This window comes from Lutra lutra, chromosome 1 (assembly GCF_902655055.1).
Source record: "Lutra lutra chromosome 1, mLutLut1.2, whole genome shotgun sequence".
Classification (NCBI taxonomy): Eukaryota; Metazoa; Chordata; class Mammalia; order Carnivora; family Mustelidae; genus Lutra; species Lutra lutra.
The window spans coordinates 30,096,216-30,115,129 of record NC_062278.1 but is presented as its reverse complement, the minus strand read 5'-3'; the positions used below and the strand labels follow the sequence as shown (position 1 = coordinate 30,115,129).

The 18,914-nt window shown below is 36.0% G+C and overlaps 1 protein-coding gene across 1 annotated transcript in view; it reads right to left on the bottom strand.

Moving 5' to 3' along the window:
- Positions 1-18,355, bottom strand: part of ROBO2 (roundabout guidance receptor 2) — a 1,319,482-nt gene extending 1,301,127 nt beyond the window's left edge. Inside the window, 1 exon segment of the mRNA XM_047722052.1 lies at positions 17,912-18,355. Coding sequence (XP_047578008.1) covers positions 17,912-18,041 — 130 coding nt within the window. The 5' untranslated portion in view covers positions 18,042-18,355.
- Positions 18,356-18,914: the final 559 nt, after the last annotated feature.

The window sequence follows — 18,914 nt, the reverse complement described above, 5'->3', positions numbered from 1 at the left end:
ATAAAACTAAGTATTAAGACATTCCCAAATGACATTGCAAGAAGAGCAAAAATAAAAATAGCAGAGTGAAATGCTCATACGCTCACACAGGCTTGATAATTACACTATCAAGAAATGCTTCTTTGTGCTACAAAAAATACTTATTTCGAAAAAAAATCATAATCAAGCCTAGCCTTCTGGTATTAAAGAATCCCCTTTGTTCCTTCTGTCACATTTGTTATGATCTTTGTTTATCTCTGCAGTTAACAGAGCTTATTTCTCTTTCCTGTGACTCTGCGTAATTCTGCTTTACTTGGTGTTCTTCCTTAGACTGTAAGGTTCCTGAAGGTACAGGCAGCCTACCGAATTTCCACTCCATCCTGCCCCTTCCCTTGAATCAGGAATTCTTGGATGTATTATTCTGCTTCATAACCATCTTTCAAACAGGGCCTTTTGAAAACTTACATAGATATAAGAAAATGTTGATACTAATATTGATTTGAAAGTACTCTGTTTCCTATTCTAATATTCAGATATAGGTTTTGGAGGTATATTATGTATTTTTCCTGATAAGTTAGATTCTGGAAATCCAGATTCTCTTGTTAGTTAGACCTTTGAAAATGCATGTGTGTGGTTCCAAGAACATTAAATTACAAGAGGTCTCAAAGAAATGCAGCACTCTCCTGAGAAAGCAAATTAATTTGCAAGAGGATTTGGGAAGAGGGACTCCAGAGTGAGGTGTTTTTCCCCCCTCTCCCCAATTTGCAATGTTTTTTTTTTGTTGTTGTTGTTGTTTGTGTTTTGTTTTTTGTTTTTTTTCCTCTCCCCAATTTGCAATAAGTGAGAAAAATTACTTTTTATAAAATTGGATCCAGCGTGCCTGGGTGGCTGTTGTTAAGCATCTGCCTTCAGCTCAGGTCATGATCACAGGGTCCTCGGACCAAATCCCACATCAGACTCCCCGGTAAGCAGGGAGCCTACTTCTCCCACTCCTATTCCCCCAGCTTGTATTCCCTCTCTCGCCCTCTGTCAAACAAATAAATAAAATAAAATAAAATAACATTGGATCCAAAATTTCTATTAAGTTTTAGACAACAGTCTACCATGAACCTCATTTCTTGCAAGTCCTTGCTGAGTTTACCAAACTACAGAGCATAACCACCCTCTGATTCTGAGTTGTTCTGAAGTAGGTTACACAGGCAATTAGGCAGGTCAGGACAACTATCTTACAAGTACTTATTCTCCAATGGAGGAGGAATGATATCTTTGCTATTTGCTATAAAAGATGCTAGGTCCCGGGCCCTGGGTTCCTTTAGTACAGCACCATCTGGGCCCATTCAGACACCCTGTGGGACTTGGGGATAGGGGTGATGGACATATCATATCCATGGTCCTGCTGTTTACTGAGTCTGCAGTTTGTTAACAGGCTTGCTGTGATTCATTGAGTCTTGTCTTCTTTTGGGAACCATGGAATTGTGGCAAGCCAAAAGGCTCTCTTGCTTAGTCATCTCCTGGAGTCTTGTGACACATTGCCATCCTCTATGAGGTTGGGGATCTTCTACGGCAGTTAATGGCATGTTTTATAAAAATAAAATTATATACTTTATGCTAAGAGGTTAACATATAATGAACAAAAATCGCAAAAGAGAAATTTGAAAACTATATCATGCTCGTTTGTTATCAAATTTTCCCGTTACTACAGTATTTATTTCTGGGGCTGTCTTCAAATGACATACTTTACAAGATCCTGCTTTTTTTAATTTTATACAACCACACAGTCAGAGAGTTGGATGGGAACATAGAGATAACCTCTCACAGCAGGTGTCCCTGAGTGCTCTCCTCAGACTTCTAGTGATAGTACGTATTGATGTCCACAAGATAGATGTATCATTTTCAGATGATTGCAGTCACTAGGGCATTAACTTTTACACTGATTTGAAATCTAGGGTTTTGTAAAACATCAATTAATTTAGCTAAGTTTTATTTTCCTTCCTTTATTCTTCCATTTGTTTGTTTGTTTGTTTTCCCCGCCCCTTTTCGAACACACATTTAAGCATCAAGGAGGGAAACTCTTCCCTTTCTTCTTGAAGCATCAAACCATCTATTTCCATCTTTCCACATGACTAAGAACGTTCTCTTATTCCTCTTCTTTGGAGATAATAAGTCTCCACCTTTCTGTTTAACATTCCCCATACGAAAAGCGAAAAGCGTTCCAAATTTCACAACATCCTATTCACCACTGTCTACCTGTTCTCTATGGAACTGTTTCAAAAAGAATGACCAGACTACTTCCTTCCTCAAATATGCACAGTATGTGAATGTAACCAAAATGTAGATTTACCTATTTTTTCCTGAAATTCACATGACAACTGTTTGCTTAAATTAGGATTTTTTTTTCCACATGAAATGATTCCAATGATGTTTAAGCCATTCAGAATTAATCTAAACTGTTGATATTTACATGGGCTAGATTTTATTATATGGGGCTCTAATATCATCATCTAATTTGAGTATTTAAAAGATTTTTATTAAATATTGGTCACTAGAATCAAAGAATAATTTTTATTTTTATTTTTTAAGATTTTTATTTAATTATTTGATATATATATAGAGAGAGAGAAGGAGCAGGGGTAGGAGCAGAGGGAGAAGCAGACTCCCCATTGAGAAGGGAGCCCCATGTGGGGATTGATCCCAGGACCCTGAGATCATGACCTGAGCTGAGGGCAAACATAAAACCAACTGAGCCACCCAGGCACCGCAAAGAATAATTTTTAATGAATTTCTGCTTTTTATGATATTGAACTATGACACTGCTTAACAATCATTCTTAACTATAAAAGCATATTTTTTCATGTAGTTAAGTGGAAAAGGAAACTGATAAAAATATGTGCTTCAAATATTCAGTTGAAAGGAAATTCATAAACTATAAGCTATACATAGCTAATGAACAAATACATATACACACACACACACATATACACACACATATATAATTAAGGTATACTACTAATACACTAAACTTAAATTAAAACAAGGGACTAAAATAAGGGAATTTTTATATCAAATTGAAAAAAATAAGTGATAATTGACTATACTATTAAAAGAACACTCGATCCGGTATTCAAACGCAGTTTAGGTCAGCACGTAAATTGAAACTTTTTTTTTGTAATTCTATTTGGCATTATGAATCAAGAGCCTTAAAATGATCATATCTCCTGAGACAATAATTCTAGGGAATGATCAGATTTATGCTTAAAGATATTTATAGCAGAATAATAATGTAAAATTATATAAATATAGTAAAATAACTTCAAAAGCACATATGTAAGATAGTTCACGTTCTGCATTGAAAAGGTATATGCCTGATGTAGTGTAATATACATCTTTACTAATATATGTATGCATGTGTATATCATATACATGCATATGAACACCAAGAAAACTACTGTAGTAATTCTGAGTTCTTTTTAAAGTTTTTCCTCCCGGGGCGCCTAGGTGGCTCAGTCAGTTAAGCATCTGCTTAGCTCAGGTCACGATCTAGGGTCAGGGATTGAGCCCCACACCTGGCTCACTGCTCAGCAGGAAGTCTACTCCTCCCTCTCCCTCTGCCTACTGCTCCCCCTGCTTGTGCTTGTGCTCCCTCACTCTTTGTGTCAAATAAATAAATAAAATATTTTAAAAATAAATAAATAAATAAAGCTTTTCCCCCAATTTCCAATGTCTTTACATTGACCATATGCTATTGTTTAAATAAAAAACGGAGTTAAGCCTTCAGCTTACTTGGGATCTAACCTGGGCTAACATACTATGATAATTACTAAAACTCCTAAACAGCTCCTATTTGCCAAGACTGGATATTTCTAGAAAATGCAGAACACAATATTAAAAAATTAAGCACCGAGATATTTTTTCATGTTATCCAACTTATGCTTTGTTCTTAGTTACCTAAAGTTCCAGAAATTATTTTTAAAGACAGAAGATTTACATCTCAACTAGTCAGAATTACATTTCCTATAATACTTTCAGGCTCTCAGAATACTCTTAAAATAATTGAACCTTCAATAATACTCCAATCAATCATAACTTAAATCCACACAGCTTTTGTTATGGCAGTTATTCAAGCCAATGCCATTCCTTTTTGATCAAGGAACAATTGTGCTTCCCTTTCCAATACCTTTCCAATTTTTTTTTTTTTAAGATTTTATTTATTCATTTGACAGACAGAGATCACAAGTAGGCAGAGAGACAGGCAGAGAGAGAGGAAGGGAAGCAGGCTCCCTGCTGAGCAGAGAGCCCAATGCAGGGCTCCATCCCAGGACCCTGAGATCATGACCTGAGCCAAAGGCAGAGACTTTAACTCACTGAGACACCCAGGCATCCCCCCAAATGTTTTAATATTAAATTAACCCAGAGGAAAACATGATTATTAATAATATCCAAACAAGGATTGTTCTTAAGTTTTGTGGGGTTTTTTTTTTTTAAGATTTTATTTTTTTATTTGAGGGAGACAGAACAGGAGCCAGGAGGAGAGGCAGAGGGAAAGGGAGAAGCAGCCTCCCTGCTGAGCCATAGAGCCCCCCACAGGGCTAGATTCAAGAACCCTGTGATCATGACCTGAGCCAAAAGCAGATGCCCAATGAATGAGCCACCCAGGCGCCCCTGTGTTTCCTTGGTTTTTATAATGACGATTTTTATACATCATAGAGATGCAGGCAAGAAACTTATTAAACATGAATCGCTTTGATCTATAGACTAGCTAAAGCATAGACAAGAATATATATATTCCAGGCTACTGCTAACCCCCATTTCCAACCATAGGATGACATCTGAAACTCCCACACATTTGGAAGTTAGTTTTTAAATTACTTATTATTTCAAGCTAAGGGTCATATTAGGGAAGAATGGCATAATCAGACTTCCCTCTTACCATAGTCAGGATTTTATTCCCTTAATTATTTCCACATCTAGACTCACATATCTAAGCAGTAAATTCAGTTTAATCTAAAATATAGTGACTGTGAACTTTTGCTAACTGGTTCTTTTTTTGCTTTAATACCATAATTGTTGACATTCATAAAGAAGACCCAGAACCATTGTCATACCCTGAGATATGAAAATACATGAAAATTTGCAGTATTATGTTAAATAAAATGTAACATTTAAGAGTATTTGAAATTATTTTGGGCGTTCATATTGAGAATGATTGATTTGCTTTTAATATTTCTATTAATCCTAAAACTTCATTCATCAGAAAACTGCATTCTCAGATCATAGCAGATAACAGAAAAAAAAGGCATTTTCAAGTCTTTCTCCCCCCCGCCCAAATAGATGGGCGGAAAAAAGCATATTGGGGGAAAAAAAGGTCTTATTTGAAACAAAACTGATTTTATTTTACCCATTGATGAGAGCCCCCTATTTTCACGTACTTTTTAAAATGTCCAGATTTACCTAGATGTGTCGGCATTATCTTAAATCTATAAACTATGCAAATTACTCAAAGCCTTCTGCCTCACACAATCAACCCATAACAAACATGCTATTAGGTAATTTAAAGGATTAAAGCAATTGTCAACTGGTTGAATGAGAGAGAAAATCCCTGTCCATTTTTCTGCCCTTTCGACTTTTCAAACATATCCACTTACGGTGACACTTAGAAAGTATCCTAAATGGGTAGTTGTACAATATTTTAAAATAATGAATTTTATTGTCTGTTTAGGGTATGTATAAGCCACCCCATTCACTGAGTACTGCCCAGAGAAGAACACATAGATAGCATCAGTTCAAGAAGACCATTGCAGTGTCATGTTTCAATAGGATTTTATTTATCCCTTGTGGTTTTTGAGGCTAGGGAAGGGAAATTTTTACTTTTTTAGTGTTTAATTCTTGACACCTCAAAGTACTTTCATGAGTACCTATATTTCTTCCATTTCTTCCTTTCAATTGGGTTCTAATAGGAGGGAAAACATAAGACACTGACATTGAACATTTAGTAGGATAGGTTCAATGGTATACCAATCTTTTCAATTGTGATAATGACAGATAATTTTATTGATGCTTAGCTGCAATCCTCAGTAGAACTTCCACTGTTTCTCGATGTTTATGTATTATTCAGACTAATAGTGATCCTAAAGTAGAAAAAGCTTCTTGTCTCTTAAAACTTTTATTGAGAAGATTTCAAAATGCACACAGTTAAGTGCTATTCTGTGTGCATTTAATGTAGAGTGAAAAGCTGTTTGGTGCCCATTTTAGATTCACTGGCAACAAGACAGACAAGAAAGCATGTATAGGGAGTCATGAAGATATATATGAAAAATTAAGAGTTTAAAATTAATTTGAACTTATAATGTAATGCACCACGTGGAAATCTAAAAATCAATTTCCAAATGGAACAGCTTGACACTTTTTCTTGCCATCTGGTTTTGGACCTGGCTCATTCAATTCCAATTCTGCCCTTGTAAATACTCCAATTTTATATATACTATATGGGAATGAAAATCCATGCCACCTAAGCGTATCTTGTTGTATTTCCTAAAAATATAGTTGTTTTTGTTTTTTTCTACACTATCAATATTTCCTGCATGTCCTCTTAATCATGGATACACTTATCTTTTTTTAAACCAGATGTGATATTATTATTTGATTTATTGACATACTAAAGAGTGATTGCATTTTATTTGGCTAATTTAAAAATATATATATATGTCTAACATTTTTACATCTTTAATGAGCCTAAAATACAGATAGATGAATTCAAATGAAGAGGGAAAAACAGATTTGGCTATTTGAGTCATAACATAAGAGAAAAAGTAAGGCCTAATATATAGACATAGGATTTAAAAAGATTATGCATGGAAAGCATTTACACATGTTGGCATACATGGAGGGCTCAGTAAATGTTAGCAATTAGCCTTTGCTTTTTTCTTTGTGTGCTAATAGTAATAAATAGAAGATTCGAATTTATATTTATTTTTTTCTGAAGAAAATATTTATTGAAAAACTATTACTAGTTGCTTTACATATGCTATCTTATTAGTTCCACATAAAATAACACTGTGAGAATGTTGAGAATTAAACAAGTCAACCCCGCCAACAGAGTCCACAGCTAATAAATGACAGAGATATGAGCAGACATTTGAGGTCTTGTTTTTTGATGACAATCTCAAATAAGTTTAGCAAACGTGAGCTACCACATCATAAGAATGCCTTAATTGCCTTATAAAGATATCTGCAGGATACTGAAGACAAGATTTTTGTAATCGAAATTATAAGAATTTAGGCTGCAATAAAATACATAAAAATGCATCTTTTCAATGTATCTATTGATCATTTAGTTCTTAATAATTCAGTCAGATCTAACTGAAAGGAGACGACAGTTGTAAGTCAAACGGGTTTCCAGGAACTTCATGTTTTGTTTTTTGTTTTGTTTTGTTTTTAAGATTATTTGTCTATTTGACAGAGAGAGAGAGAGAGAGAGAGAGAGTGATCCCAAGTAGGCAGAGAGGCAGGCAGAGGGGGAGGGGGAAACAGGCTCCCTGCTGAGTAGAGAGCCCGATATGGGGCTCCATCCCTGGACCCCGAGACCACGACCTGACCCGAAGGCAGAGCCTTAACCCACTGAGCCACCCAGGTGCCCCTCATACTGTGTTTTTAAAATTAATAATTGTAGGGGCGCCTGGGTGGCTCAGTGGGTTGGAGCCTCTGCCTTCGGCTCAGGTCATGGTCCCAGTGTCCTGGGATCGAGCCCCACATCGGGCTCTGTGCTCTGCAGGGAGCCTGCTTCCACCTCTCTCTCTATCTGTCTGCCTCTCTGCCTGCTTATGATCTCTGTCTGTCAAATGAATAAATAAAATCTTTAAAAAAAAAATTAATAATTGTAAGTTAAATTTTTGCTTTGGAAAAATATGTTACCACTTTCAAATTACTTAGCTAGTGTATCCACCCATGAATAAAAGAATGCTCTCATATATACATAAGACACTTAAAATTATAACAGTAAATCTTAAAGATCATCCAGTAGTTTAATTATGATATGAAGAACTCTTTTTTTCAAATATGTATATTGAGACTTCAAGCTACATGTTCGTATCTCTATGAAACTTCTATAAAACTGTATAACTTATAACTGATAAATGGCATAAGCACATGATTTATACTCACATATTTAAATGTAGCAATTATAAAAGATTTATATTTATTTATATATGTGATATACTCATATATATTTACATGCTAATTTATATATACATGCACACATACACACAAATTTATTACAGTGATAATGCAAAATTACTTAATAACTTTGATACAAAGTATTTTGAACTGTCAAACCACTTCAGAAGATGTTCTGCACAACATACATTATATAAGGCAAATAGCTTTCAGTAAAAATTTTTCACCAACAGTGACATTATATATTAAATTTTTCACAGTGAGAGGAGGCCAACAGCACAGCTTGAACTTTCATTCTACTGGATGAGCCTGTGTCACTGCTTTCGTTTCTAAGCTTTCAAAATGTGAATCTTGCAAACATAATGAGGTGGTCACAGGTATCTGCCAAAATCACTGAGGTAACTGGCATTGCATATTGTTCTCCTAAATATTATCGTAGTCATCATAGGACTTGTCTTGCCAAATTCTACGATGGCCCTTGTTTCCAATCCTAAATTCTAAATTCTAAATTCTATTTCTTCTCCGTGACTGTCAAAGCTACATTTAACTGATTCTGCTGTTATTTCCCACTAATTCTCAATATGCTGTCCATCACGGTCTGGTTGGTTACTCGACTGTCCTCTAAATGTATGTTACAGTTTGCCTGGGTTGAGTCCCTGGCTCAAAAACACATTACTTGGTAACTTTAATCAAGTTGTTACTCTCGTATAACAAACGGGGATGATAAAAATAATGATACCTTTTGGATAGGGTAGATGTAGGCACTAAGTTACAGAATTCAAAGATATTACATAACACAGAGCCTAGTACAGAGTATGTGCTAAAGTAAAAAAGAAAAAAAAAAGGAAAGAAACCAACTTAGCTATATGTAGCATTAGCTCTATATTTCCTTTTCTTCCTTATTGTGGTTATCATTTAAAATACCTTTCCCTTTTCTATTTCCCTATTCAAAGCCCTTAAAAAATGAGACACATAATTTATAATGCATGTATTATACTAGTTACTTTTCCAAACATATCCTTATGCTTATCTTCTGTGTTCATTAAAATTGTAAGTTTTGCTTGGGAGCATCCAATAAATATTTGAATGAAGGTATACATTTCAGGTGTCCTACATACGGGTAAGCATAGTATGAGGGTATAGTTGATGGACATACACTTTGCTAATAGTACAATGCATACTGTTCCACTTTGAATGTACAAGTTACCTAACATTTTGTGGGGGGACCTTGAATGGAAATGCACGATCAGCGCAGTTCTCTAACAGTGTGTCAAGTTTAACTCATCACACTTGGTAATCAACAACCTCAGCCCTAATTCCCTGCATGTGTCTCTACAACAGGTCCATGCAGTCCCCAAACAGCAGTGGGACATTCTGTTAGATAAATGAAAATCCATACTAGTTAGCCAGAAGCAATTCTCAGGCCCCTATGGATTCTGGAAGGCACTTCAGTTACATTCTGAATTGTCCTAAAATAAATTTTTTATTAGCTGCCAGCTATTACATTAGAGATTTCATGATGTGCCCCTGTCTCCAGAACATAATCTTGGACTTTGACCAGCATGATAACGGCTTCTCTGATGACAGAGCTTTTGACACTGATATGAAAGGGATTCTACTAAGCATATGTAGGGTCTATCCTAATAGTCTATGTGGTGAACTCTTCATAAATTGACAGAAGGAACGAATTTCTATACTCATTCTGGCAACATTTCAAAAGCTATAAATTGTCAGCTTTGAATTTATTCATTAAATCTTTGTATTTTCCTGAATAATAATACCAGGGAAATATTTTCTTTATGTGAGAATATAGACTTACTAACTTAGCATTTTGTACAGAGACAGAATTCAAAATGTAACCATTCAGATAAACATTATTCGTCAATGTATACATAATTTTTCTTATTGTGTCTGCATACTATTATTGGCTAATATCTCACTTATTTCTACCAAAGAGCTCCATTATAAAATGGAATATAAAGCATACACTGTAGGATTAATATGATGTATAAGTTCTTTTTGATCAGCAAGTTGTACTAGATTTCAAAATTAATCTATTAAGTATAAACCACATGTAGCCTAAAAACAAATGGGCTCACAGTTATTTTCTCCTTGTTATCAAGTACAGGGGCTCTTCCCTTCTTATTCCTAGACCATGTCACTCACCATGTCTCTCCACAGACCAAAGTTCCCAAATAGATATTTAAAATTTATATTTTAAGGTGAACTGTCACAGCGATTAAATGGCTAAAGATACTGTAAGATATCACAAAAACAGTAATAGGAATGATTTTTTTTGTACTTTGAAAGCCACTGTTTTCTCATTTAAAAAAAAAGAAAAAGAGAAAAAGCACAAATGGAAAAGACAAGAAACACACACACACACACACACACACACAAATAAAAATCAGTATAAATCATCCAGAAGTTAGAAAGTGATTTGTGGAACAGATTGAATGCTAGGGCTTACCCAAATTCACCCTATCTGAGGTTTGGGTATGATATAAAGAGAAGATGACTTCAGAATAAATTTTGGATATTTTACCCCTCCCCCGCTCACCCTTAAAATAACACCAAGCCCAACTTTAGTTTTGTTTTTAACAGCACTGTCACTTACCTTAGCTGGAGACATGCTAATTAAAGAGGGGCAAAAAAATCCCCTTTCCTCCCCATCCACCCACCACAAAAAAGAAAAACAAAATCCTTATAATCATAAATTACAGGTTCTTGGAGGGTTGAAATCTGTATGTTTCATAGCTTTTTAGTGTTTTTTTGTGAGATTAAGCTTTGCGTACCATCTTAATAAATGGCTTTGTGGAATCAGGAAAGAGTTCTCTTTCTTTTGTGATGTTGTGTATCATTTTTAGGTACCACTTAGGGACTCTGAAATTTTGATTTGATTTTTAACATGATAACATGTTTTAACAGCTGGAACTGTGATCCTTCACTTACTTTTCTTAAATTTTACTCCTAAATAAAGGTAATCCTATGGACTGGTATGGCTGAGTGACTGAAGGACAACTTTAGATGAGGCCCTAAGCTCTGGTCTCTGAAAACATGATGGCCTTTAGATGCAATTTGCTTCTTCTCTTTTCTTTTCAGAATAATTATCTGTTGTTTTGATGACCATGGTTTCTTTCTTTTTTTTTTTTTAAATTCTTTTATAAACATATAATGTATTATTAGCCCCAGGGGTAAAGGCGTGTGAATTGCCAGGTTTACACACTTCATAGCACTCACCATTGATGACCATGGTTTCTTAATCAAACAACAATCTAACAGATAAAAGACCCACAGTTGTGACTGATCAAGATCACTATTTGATACACCTAATATTTAATTTAATTACACTTTATATAAACTCTTACCACTCTTTGAATTATATTTTGAACTTCTAATTCTTTTTCAAGTAACAAAGCCTATGAACATAACTTTATTTTACTTTCTTTTCTTCTTCTTCTTCTTCTTTTTTTTTTTTACATTCAAATGGAAGGTTTGCATTTCAAAACTAAGAAAATGAAACTGCTCTCTGACCAAGGCCTAATGTAGCTGTGATCCATCCTGAAGCAAAATTTTATGGCTCAGGGGCGCCTGGGTGGCTCAGTGGGTTAAAGCCTCTGCCTTCGGCTCAGGTCATGATCTCAGGGTCCTGGGATCGAGCCCCGCATCGGGCTCTCTGCTCAGTGGGGAGCCTGCTTCCTCCTCTCTCTCTCTCTCTCTGCCTGCCTCTCTGCCTACTTGTGATCTCTCTCTCTCTGTCAAATAAATAAATAAAATCTTTAAAAAAAAAATTTTTATGGCTCAGTTGTAAACCCTTTGAAAATGTAGCTTATAATGTAAGTGCTGACATGACCTTAACTATGGCTTCATGAACCCCAACACTAATATAGCCAAGGCATTTCATTACTGTCAGCTTGTCTCACTTTGTAAAATTAAATACCCTCTTTAAAAATATTTATATGCCTTCGATTTCCTGAACAATGTTTTCTTCAAGGAATCTGGCTGATGAACCCTCTCCCTAGAGTGGAGATGGGTGGGGCTAATGGTTACACACATGTTGGAACTTGCATATATCACTGATAAGGATGGTTGGTGTGCATTCACTTATTTTCAGGTCACAGTTTTTCATAGGCATAATCTGACTTTATAAAAGATAGGTCCCAAAACCATACTCTTCAAAATGAATCAGCACTCTACTTCCCGGGCAATAGTTTTCCCCCTTTTTGATAAAAAGTGTGTATTCTATTTGTCAGTTAAATTCTGAGCATTTTTTTTTCATCTACTTTCTAATATAAAAAATACTTAAAAACTCTTTCCAATTTTTCTTATTTGTCATCCAGTAAAAAATGCATTTTAGGAAGTATGACCTGAAATCTTAGGGTGTTTTAATCACATGCAAAAAAACACATTATATTAATAACAGATAACTAAAATAAAATTTTGAGGTTAAAAGTGAAATCGTCAATTTGAATAAAAGTTAGACAAAAGTGGTTGTGGTTGAATTAACATATTCAAGTCATAATTTGTAAGGTGAAAAAAGTCGACTGTTCTCAGGAACCATTTTTTTCTTACCAAAATCTCACATGTATTTCGCTGAATTTATCAAATGCTATATATCCTGTTTTTCCTTGACTTTCATGACATTGATTTGGTAATTCAGAACTTTACAGATGAGTCATTTTTTAGAATGTCTTTCAATTTGGGTTTTTCGGATATTTCTTCCTTGTTTGGTTGAGGTTGTGCATAGGGGGCGAGAATGTCATAACATGATGACATGTCTGTGTCCTCGTCACTGCCTCCCATCAAGTGGCACATGATTTCTCCCATTACTCTTAATACCAGCCAGAGAACATGAGCAAATTTTACAACAAATCTTCATCAAGTTGTTAAGCACACTCCTCCTTAATTTCTATATCTAAAAAATACTCTGATAGTTTTTTGAACATGTAGGAAAAAAAAATACTCACTTCAGACTTGGCTTTGGAATTTACTCTTCAGTTGTAGGAAAGATAAGGTATTAAATCTATTTATTGCATACAGATGGAGATTAAATAATTTAAACAAATGAAAAACAGAAGTGGTGATTATACACAGTGCAAAAAACACTCTACATTTTCCATGAATATTCATATAATTCGGTTTCCAGATTCAGTCTCACATTATAAATTACTTTTGAACAACAACGTTGCTTTCTTTTTTCCTTACTGCACTACTTTCTACGTCAGTCTGCCAGAATTTTCCAAGGTTTATAATACTATAAATACATTCATATTTTTCTAAAATTAAAACTGAAATTTAAATGATGTAGTAAAAGGGTAGTGATAAAAATGATTTCCCAACATTAGAAAGGTAAGATATAGTTAGAAGAAATGTGTAATTAACACTATAGTCATAGGATATTTTATTACCAATCTAATATCTCATATACTCTGCTCATTCATCAAATTATTGGGCATTTATTACATGTAGGACTGCCTGCTAATTGAAGCAAAGACAAAATTTCTCTTCAAATAACTTATAAAGTGGTAAACAAAACATAGAGAAGTGCAACAATAAAATTGTAAAAACTGAAACTGTCCTCTGATCTAAATTAAATGCCCTAGTCATTTAAAAGATGGAATACTACTTTTGGTATGTAGTTGAGGGGTCTTTGATCTGGCAGTCAGAGCTAGTGTAGTGGCACAGGGACATTCCAGGAAAAACTTCAAAGACTAAATTATCTGTTTGTTTCTTCAAACCAGGAAGTCTATTCTGGTGTTTGTGAAAGAGTAAACCATCAGTATGCAAATTTTATAAATGAAAAGCTTTATTTAGTACATAAGGTATTGAGGTTGTTTGCTCAAACAAAGCAGGTTTTCTTACCAGCTCATATAACTGGGAAAGATGTCAGAATCAATATCATAAAAATGGTCTTGTAGGTAGTAGACAGCAGCACATGGTTAAGACTTAAAACAATGACAACAACAACAACAACAACAACAAACTTTTAAGGTCAAAAACCTTCAAAACATTGCCCCAAATCCCTAAATAATTGCCAATATATTATACAGGACCATGCAAATAATTACAAGAAAATCTAAAATGGCATTCAATGTATCCCCATATCAGTCTTCAACGTACCATGAGTTGAAATAATGCTATAGTATATGCTTATAATACATTCAAACCCTTCCTAGAGAGGGGGGTCATAACTGCCAGAGTGGTTTTCTTTGTTTAGTAAAGACAAACACAGGCAACTGACTGACAAAATTTTAAGAGGAAGCAAGTATGAGTGATTTGTGAAAGGATCTTTTGAATCATCAAAAGTTTTATGCTCTATTGCCATAGTTTAATTCTTAGGTCATAGCTGAGAAGCTTGAATGAACTCAACACTCATTTATGGGAGGGTCAGATGGAGTCAAGGTCAAGTGGAAGAGTGGATGGAGCATTAACCGCAAGCAAAATTGGCCCCTCCCCTTCCTTTGATAAGGGTTGTTCTGATTGGTCAGTGTTTGCGTTCCACCAGGTGTTTAATGTTTTGACTTACCTTGGATCTGGCTTTACCTATTTATACCTTTTACACCTATTTTTCTATTTATACTTATTTACCTCCTAATTTCCCCCTTCAATAGTAACTGTAAGTGTTAAAACTTGGCTTAAATTCTAAATTCCAATAGCAGAAATTATGAGAGAGAGAGATTTTTAAAAAATTCTTTTTATTACATATATTGACTCTCTACAATGTGAACTTCTCTGTAAAGTTACAGTCATTGGAATGGAACTCTTTACATCTTTTAGATGTCTTCTCAGTGAGAGTAATTGAATGCAAAATAATTAGGTCTTTTAATCCTAATGAGGATGATGTCAGCTCTGTAGTCAGGATTTCTGGTTAGTTTATCATGAATGCAAACTTATGATCACATATGCGATGCTCTGAACTAATCAGATGAGACACCTGCCTTCCCTTAAGGAGTTCATACATTGTGATTAAATAGAAAAGCATGTGCCTCAGGGAAAAGTTGCTGGCCTATTAACCTATATTTGAGATTCATGTTCATTGATGAGCTTAAAAGTCCCTTGGCAGCCAACAACAATCGGCATTTTTTCCAAATGTTCTACAAGTCAGCTTAGAGATACCTGTTTTGAGCTGCCCAGCCTCGTGCTGTCTGTACCACCCCTCACAGGCCATAGCTACCCACTGATCTGTGAAGCTACTACTCCCTGGTCCTGCCCCAGTAACCCCCTCTCTCAGGATGGTGGGTCCTGCTAATACAACAAAAATGGAAATTGTCAGCGTGGGCAGGTTACCATATGGAGGTTGACAGCTGCTCAATCAGATTAAGACAAATGCACATAGCCAATGTGAGTTAAAGAAAATTTTTTTTTTTTCAGAAGAAAACTCTGTTGTTTTGTTATTATTACTTTTTCCAGGATTTTTGAAAAAAAGAGCATCAGTTTTAAAGATCTTTCTCTAAAGCAGAGATGCTTCAATCAATCATTGATATGAAGCAATTTTTTTTAAAGTAGTTAAAATCACCTTCTTCAAAATTTATTTGTGTTTTGAACTTTGATCCTTTTTGCCTCTGGCCACAGTGTTTCATTTAAGAACCCTCATTTCCCGCCTTCAGCCTACTCCATAAATACGTATACTTCTGGTAGGTATTCTACAAAATAATAATGGCCCCTACTTACTGAAAAGGAAAATAATACTGAAAAATTGTAAAAATATGTTTCAGAAGACTTCATAATATGCCAAGGGAAAAGTAACAGAATTTTACAATCCATCAAAAGATAACACACAGCCATCAATACCAAGCTCATGAATAAATAAATATTTACAGCATGTACATATGCATATCAAGGTAAAACTACTATGCAGGAACTCAGAATGTGTGGAAAATATTTATGCAATGCAGCTACCATGACAAAAAGAGACACTGAAAAGAAAATAATTTTAAAGAATGGTCATCACGTTTAAAGTTTTCTAGTGACTGGCCCGACCTTTCTAAAATATACAAACCCTTTTAATGATAAATGAAATATGTTGCTATGATTGCCTATTCCTGAACCTGACTGAGTCATATCATCATCATACAGCAGAGCTAGCAAATTTCTAGCTGAGCTAGTTAGAGCACATTGGAAAAAGTAGTCATATGTTCAAAAACGAAACATTTCAGACCTGATTTACAAATGCAATCCAGTGCATCTGTATTTAAAGCTGTGTGGAATGAATAAATGCTTAGGAACACATGCAAATATTTTGAAATAAACCTTTCTGACTAGGTTAACAATTTTTCCCAAGCCTTGCATGGATCTAACTTTCTCCCTGGGTAGCTAGAGCTCCAAAGTCGACAGCTAAAGTTTATCACAGGAAATGGTAGTACTTTTACATGCTGGAGGTGCAGACTGTCTTTGAAAAAATTAGATAGGAAGTACAAGTTAACACTTTTGACATCTCCTGGAGTCGATAACACACCATACATCTCTAGATCCCAAGCCACCAAAAAGCTACCATGCGGGCTAACATAAATAACAGCTTGCAGTTTGCAAGAACCCCCTCCCAACCCCCACGCTGATAACACGAGGAAATACAGTAATGTGGTGATATAATTTACAATGCCCAAAGATAATTTGCAGCTCCACTCCTCAGAAGTACATCTGCACCAACCATCTAAGCTAAGTGCCTGTTGGAACTTTTCCCTCGCAGGTACTAGAGGTAGAAGATTTGTAATATCTTTAATGCAACAAAAGGAGAAACAGGAAGATCAAACTGAAGGGGCTCCTGTATTTAGAAAATCCTGCTGAGATGTTGTGATGAATTATTAAAACTTCTTGTTAATGTTCATGCTTCTCCTTAACCTCACATCATACCGTTGACAGTACAGCAAAGGTGGGGAAACACAGAAAATGTTTCTGGAGCTGAGAGCAAAATGTTAGGTGAAAAGAAATGCTCCTGCAAAGCAAAAGCCTCTGACATCTCCCATCAGGATTTTCTCCCAAACATGCAAACAGAGTTCGGAAAGTCTCTTAGGGGCTATTTCTGCAGCATCGTTTGGCTTAGAGCATTCACAGAACAGAACGCTGGTAACCTATGTTCCGCATAAACAAACGGCATTCATTCAGGAAAAGCAGAATCAACTGAACTTTACAAAAAGGCAGGGTCAAAGTACCATAAATTCTCCCTCATCTCATCTGAATTTCTCGACAGCAGAAGAAAATGGATTTCCAGTCTCCAAAGTACCAAAAGGCTTGTTCTTGTTCAGCAGATTTTTTTTTTCAATAAAAGTTAATGCAATTTATCTTTATTATCACATCAACACTGATCGAGACGGCCAGCAAATTAGTGTCGGTGGCGCTGCGTTTCATCACATGCCCCTCCTCAGGCAGCCCTCTGACCAGTTCACAAAATCTGCCAAACAATTCAGGCATCTAACATATTCAGGACCCATTTCTTTTTTTAAAAATAATGCAGCTTCCTGAGGATACCACCCATATGCTTGCACTAGAGTACCACGCGTCTGGCCCTATATCCTCCCTGCTGGAAACAATCCTTGCCATGCTTCGATAGCCCCGAAAGCCAAAAATCGCAAAAAACCATATATTTATATCAATAACACAGAAAGAACTCTTCTTCCTCGCCACCTACAGCACAGATCGTCTTTCCTGAAATAAAAATCCGATTTCCAGCAGATGCAGCTGCTCTACCTTTAGCTGTCCTCAAGTTGCCATTGATCAGCCCTGCTAACTCCATTTAGATCTTTAACGCAAAACTTTGATCTCTTACCTCCTTTCCAAGGTTTTCCTTTCCAGGGGGTCCGAGTCAGCTTGCTCAGAGTGGGTCCAGAGAAAAAGAGCATCAAAACGAAGAAAAGTTCAAGTCTAGTCAATTTCCTCACTTTCTCTAATGATAACATTGCCACAAGTTAATGTCACAAAATTCCTCACATCCTCTTCCCTCCCGGTTATTAAAATAGCATTAATCATTGAAAAACCTGAGGTAGGTGTTGTTTTGCCATCTCTCACAGCTGAAGTCGCAGCTCCCTTATGTAGCCCTGAGCCAAGCTACATTTCTCACGGATCCGGCTCCTCTCAGCACGCAGTCAGCTCTGCTCCAGCTCCAGGAGCTCGAAAATAATTTCTGATCTTCCCTCTGCTTTCAGTGGGAATAGATTCCTCAGAGTTTTGGGTGAGCTTGATGGAAAATGATAAAAACAGTCATGTCCGTGTCCGGCAGAAAAGAGAAAAGATGTCAGGATTGTGTGAAAAAGATGAGAAGCTGTTGTACTGACAGCCTTCAGGCTGCTGTGTGATCCTAATAGCCGTGCGACCAACCAAATTGCTCTTTTAAGAGTAATAAGGCTTCAGTGAAAGCCGGTGTCACTGCTACTCGGGTGGGTAGTGCTGGGCTTGAAAATCACCCAGGAACCGCCACAGATAACGACTGCTCAGCCCCGCTTCGGAATATTAAGGGCTGAGCAAAATACAGTATGCACAGAGGGTAGTTAATCTATTGTGTGGATAGACGCGGATTCCAGTGGTGTAGTGGGAAAGACGCAGAACTTAAAACGTATTTTATTTTTCCTTTCCTTCACCTTGTGCCATTAGAAGGGGATTGCATCTGCACTAATTACTCATCAAAGGGTCTGAAGTATTTATTAGAGGAACAACAGCAAGTGTCTGATTTTTACCTCCAACAGTAAAACAGGCAGGGCAAGTTGTCAGTAGTTGCAGTTCTCTTCTGGATTCTAGTTGGTTTGTTTGGGCATTTCTGTGTGTCACCTGCATGA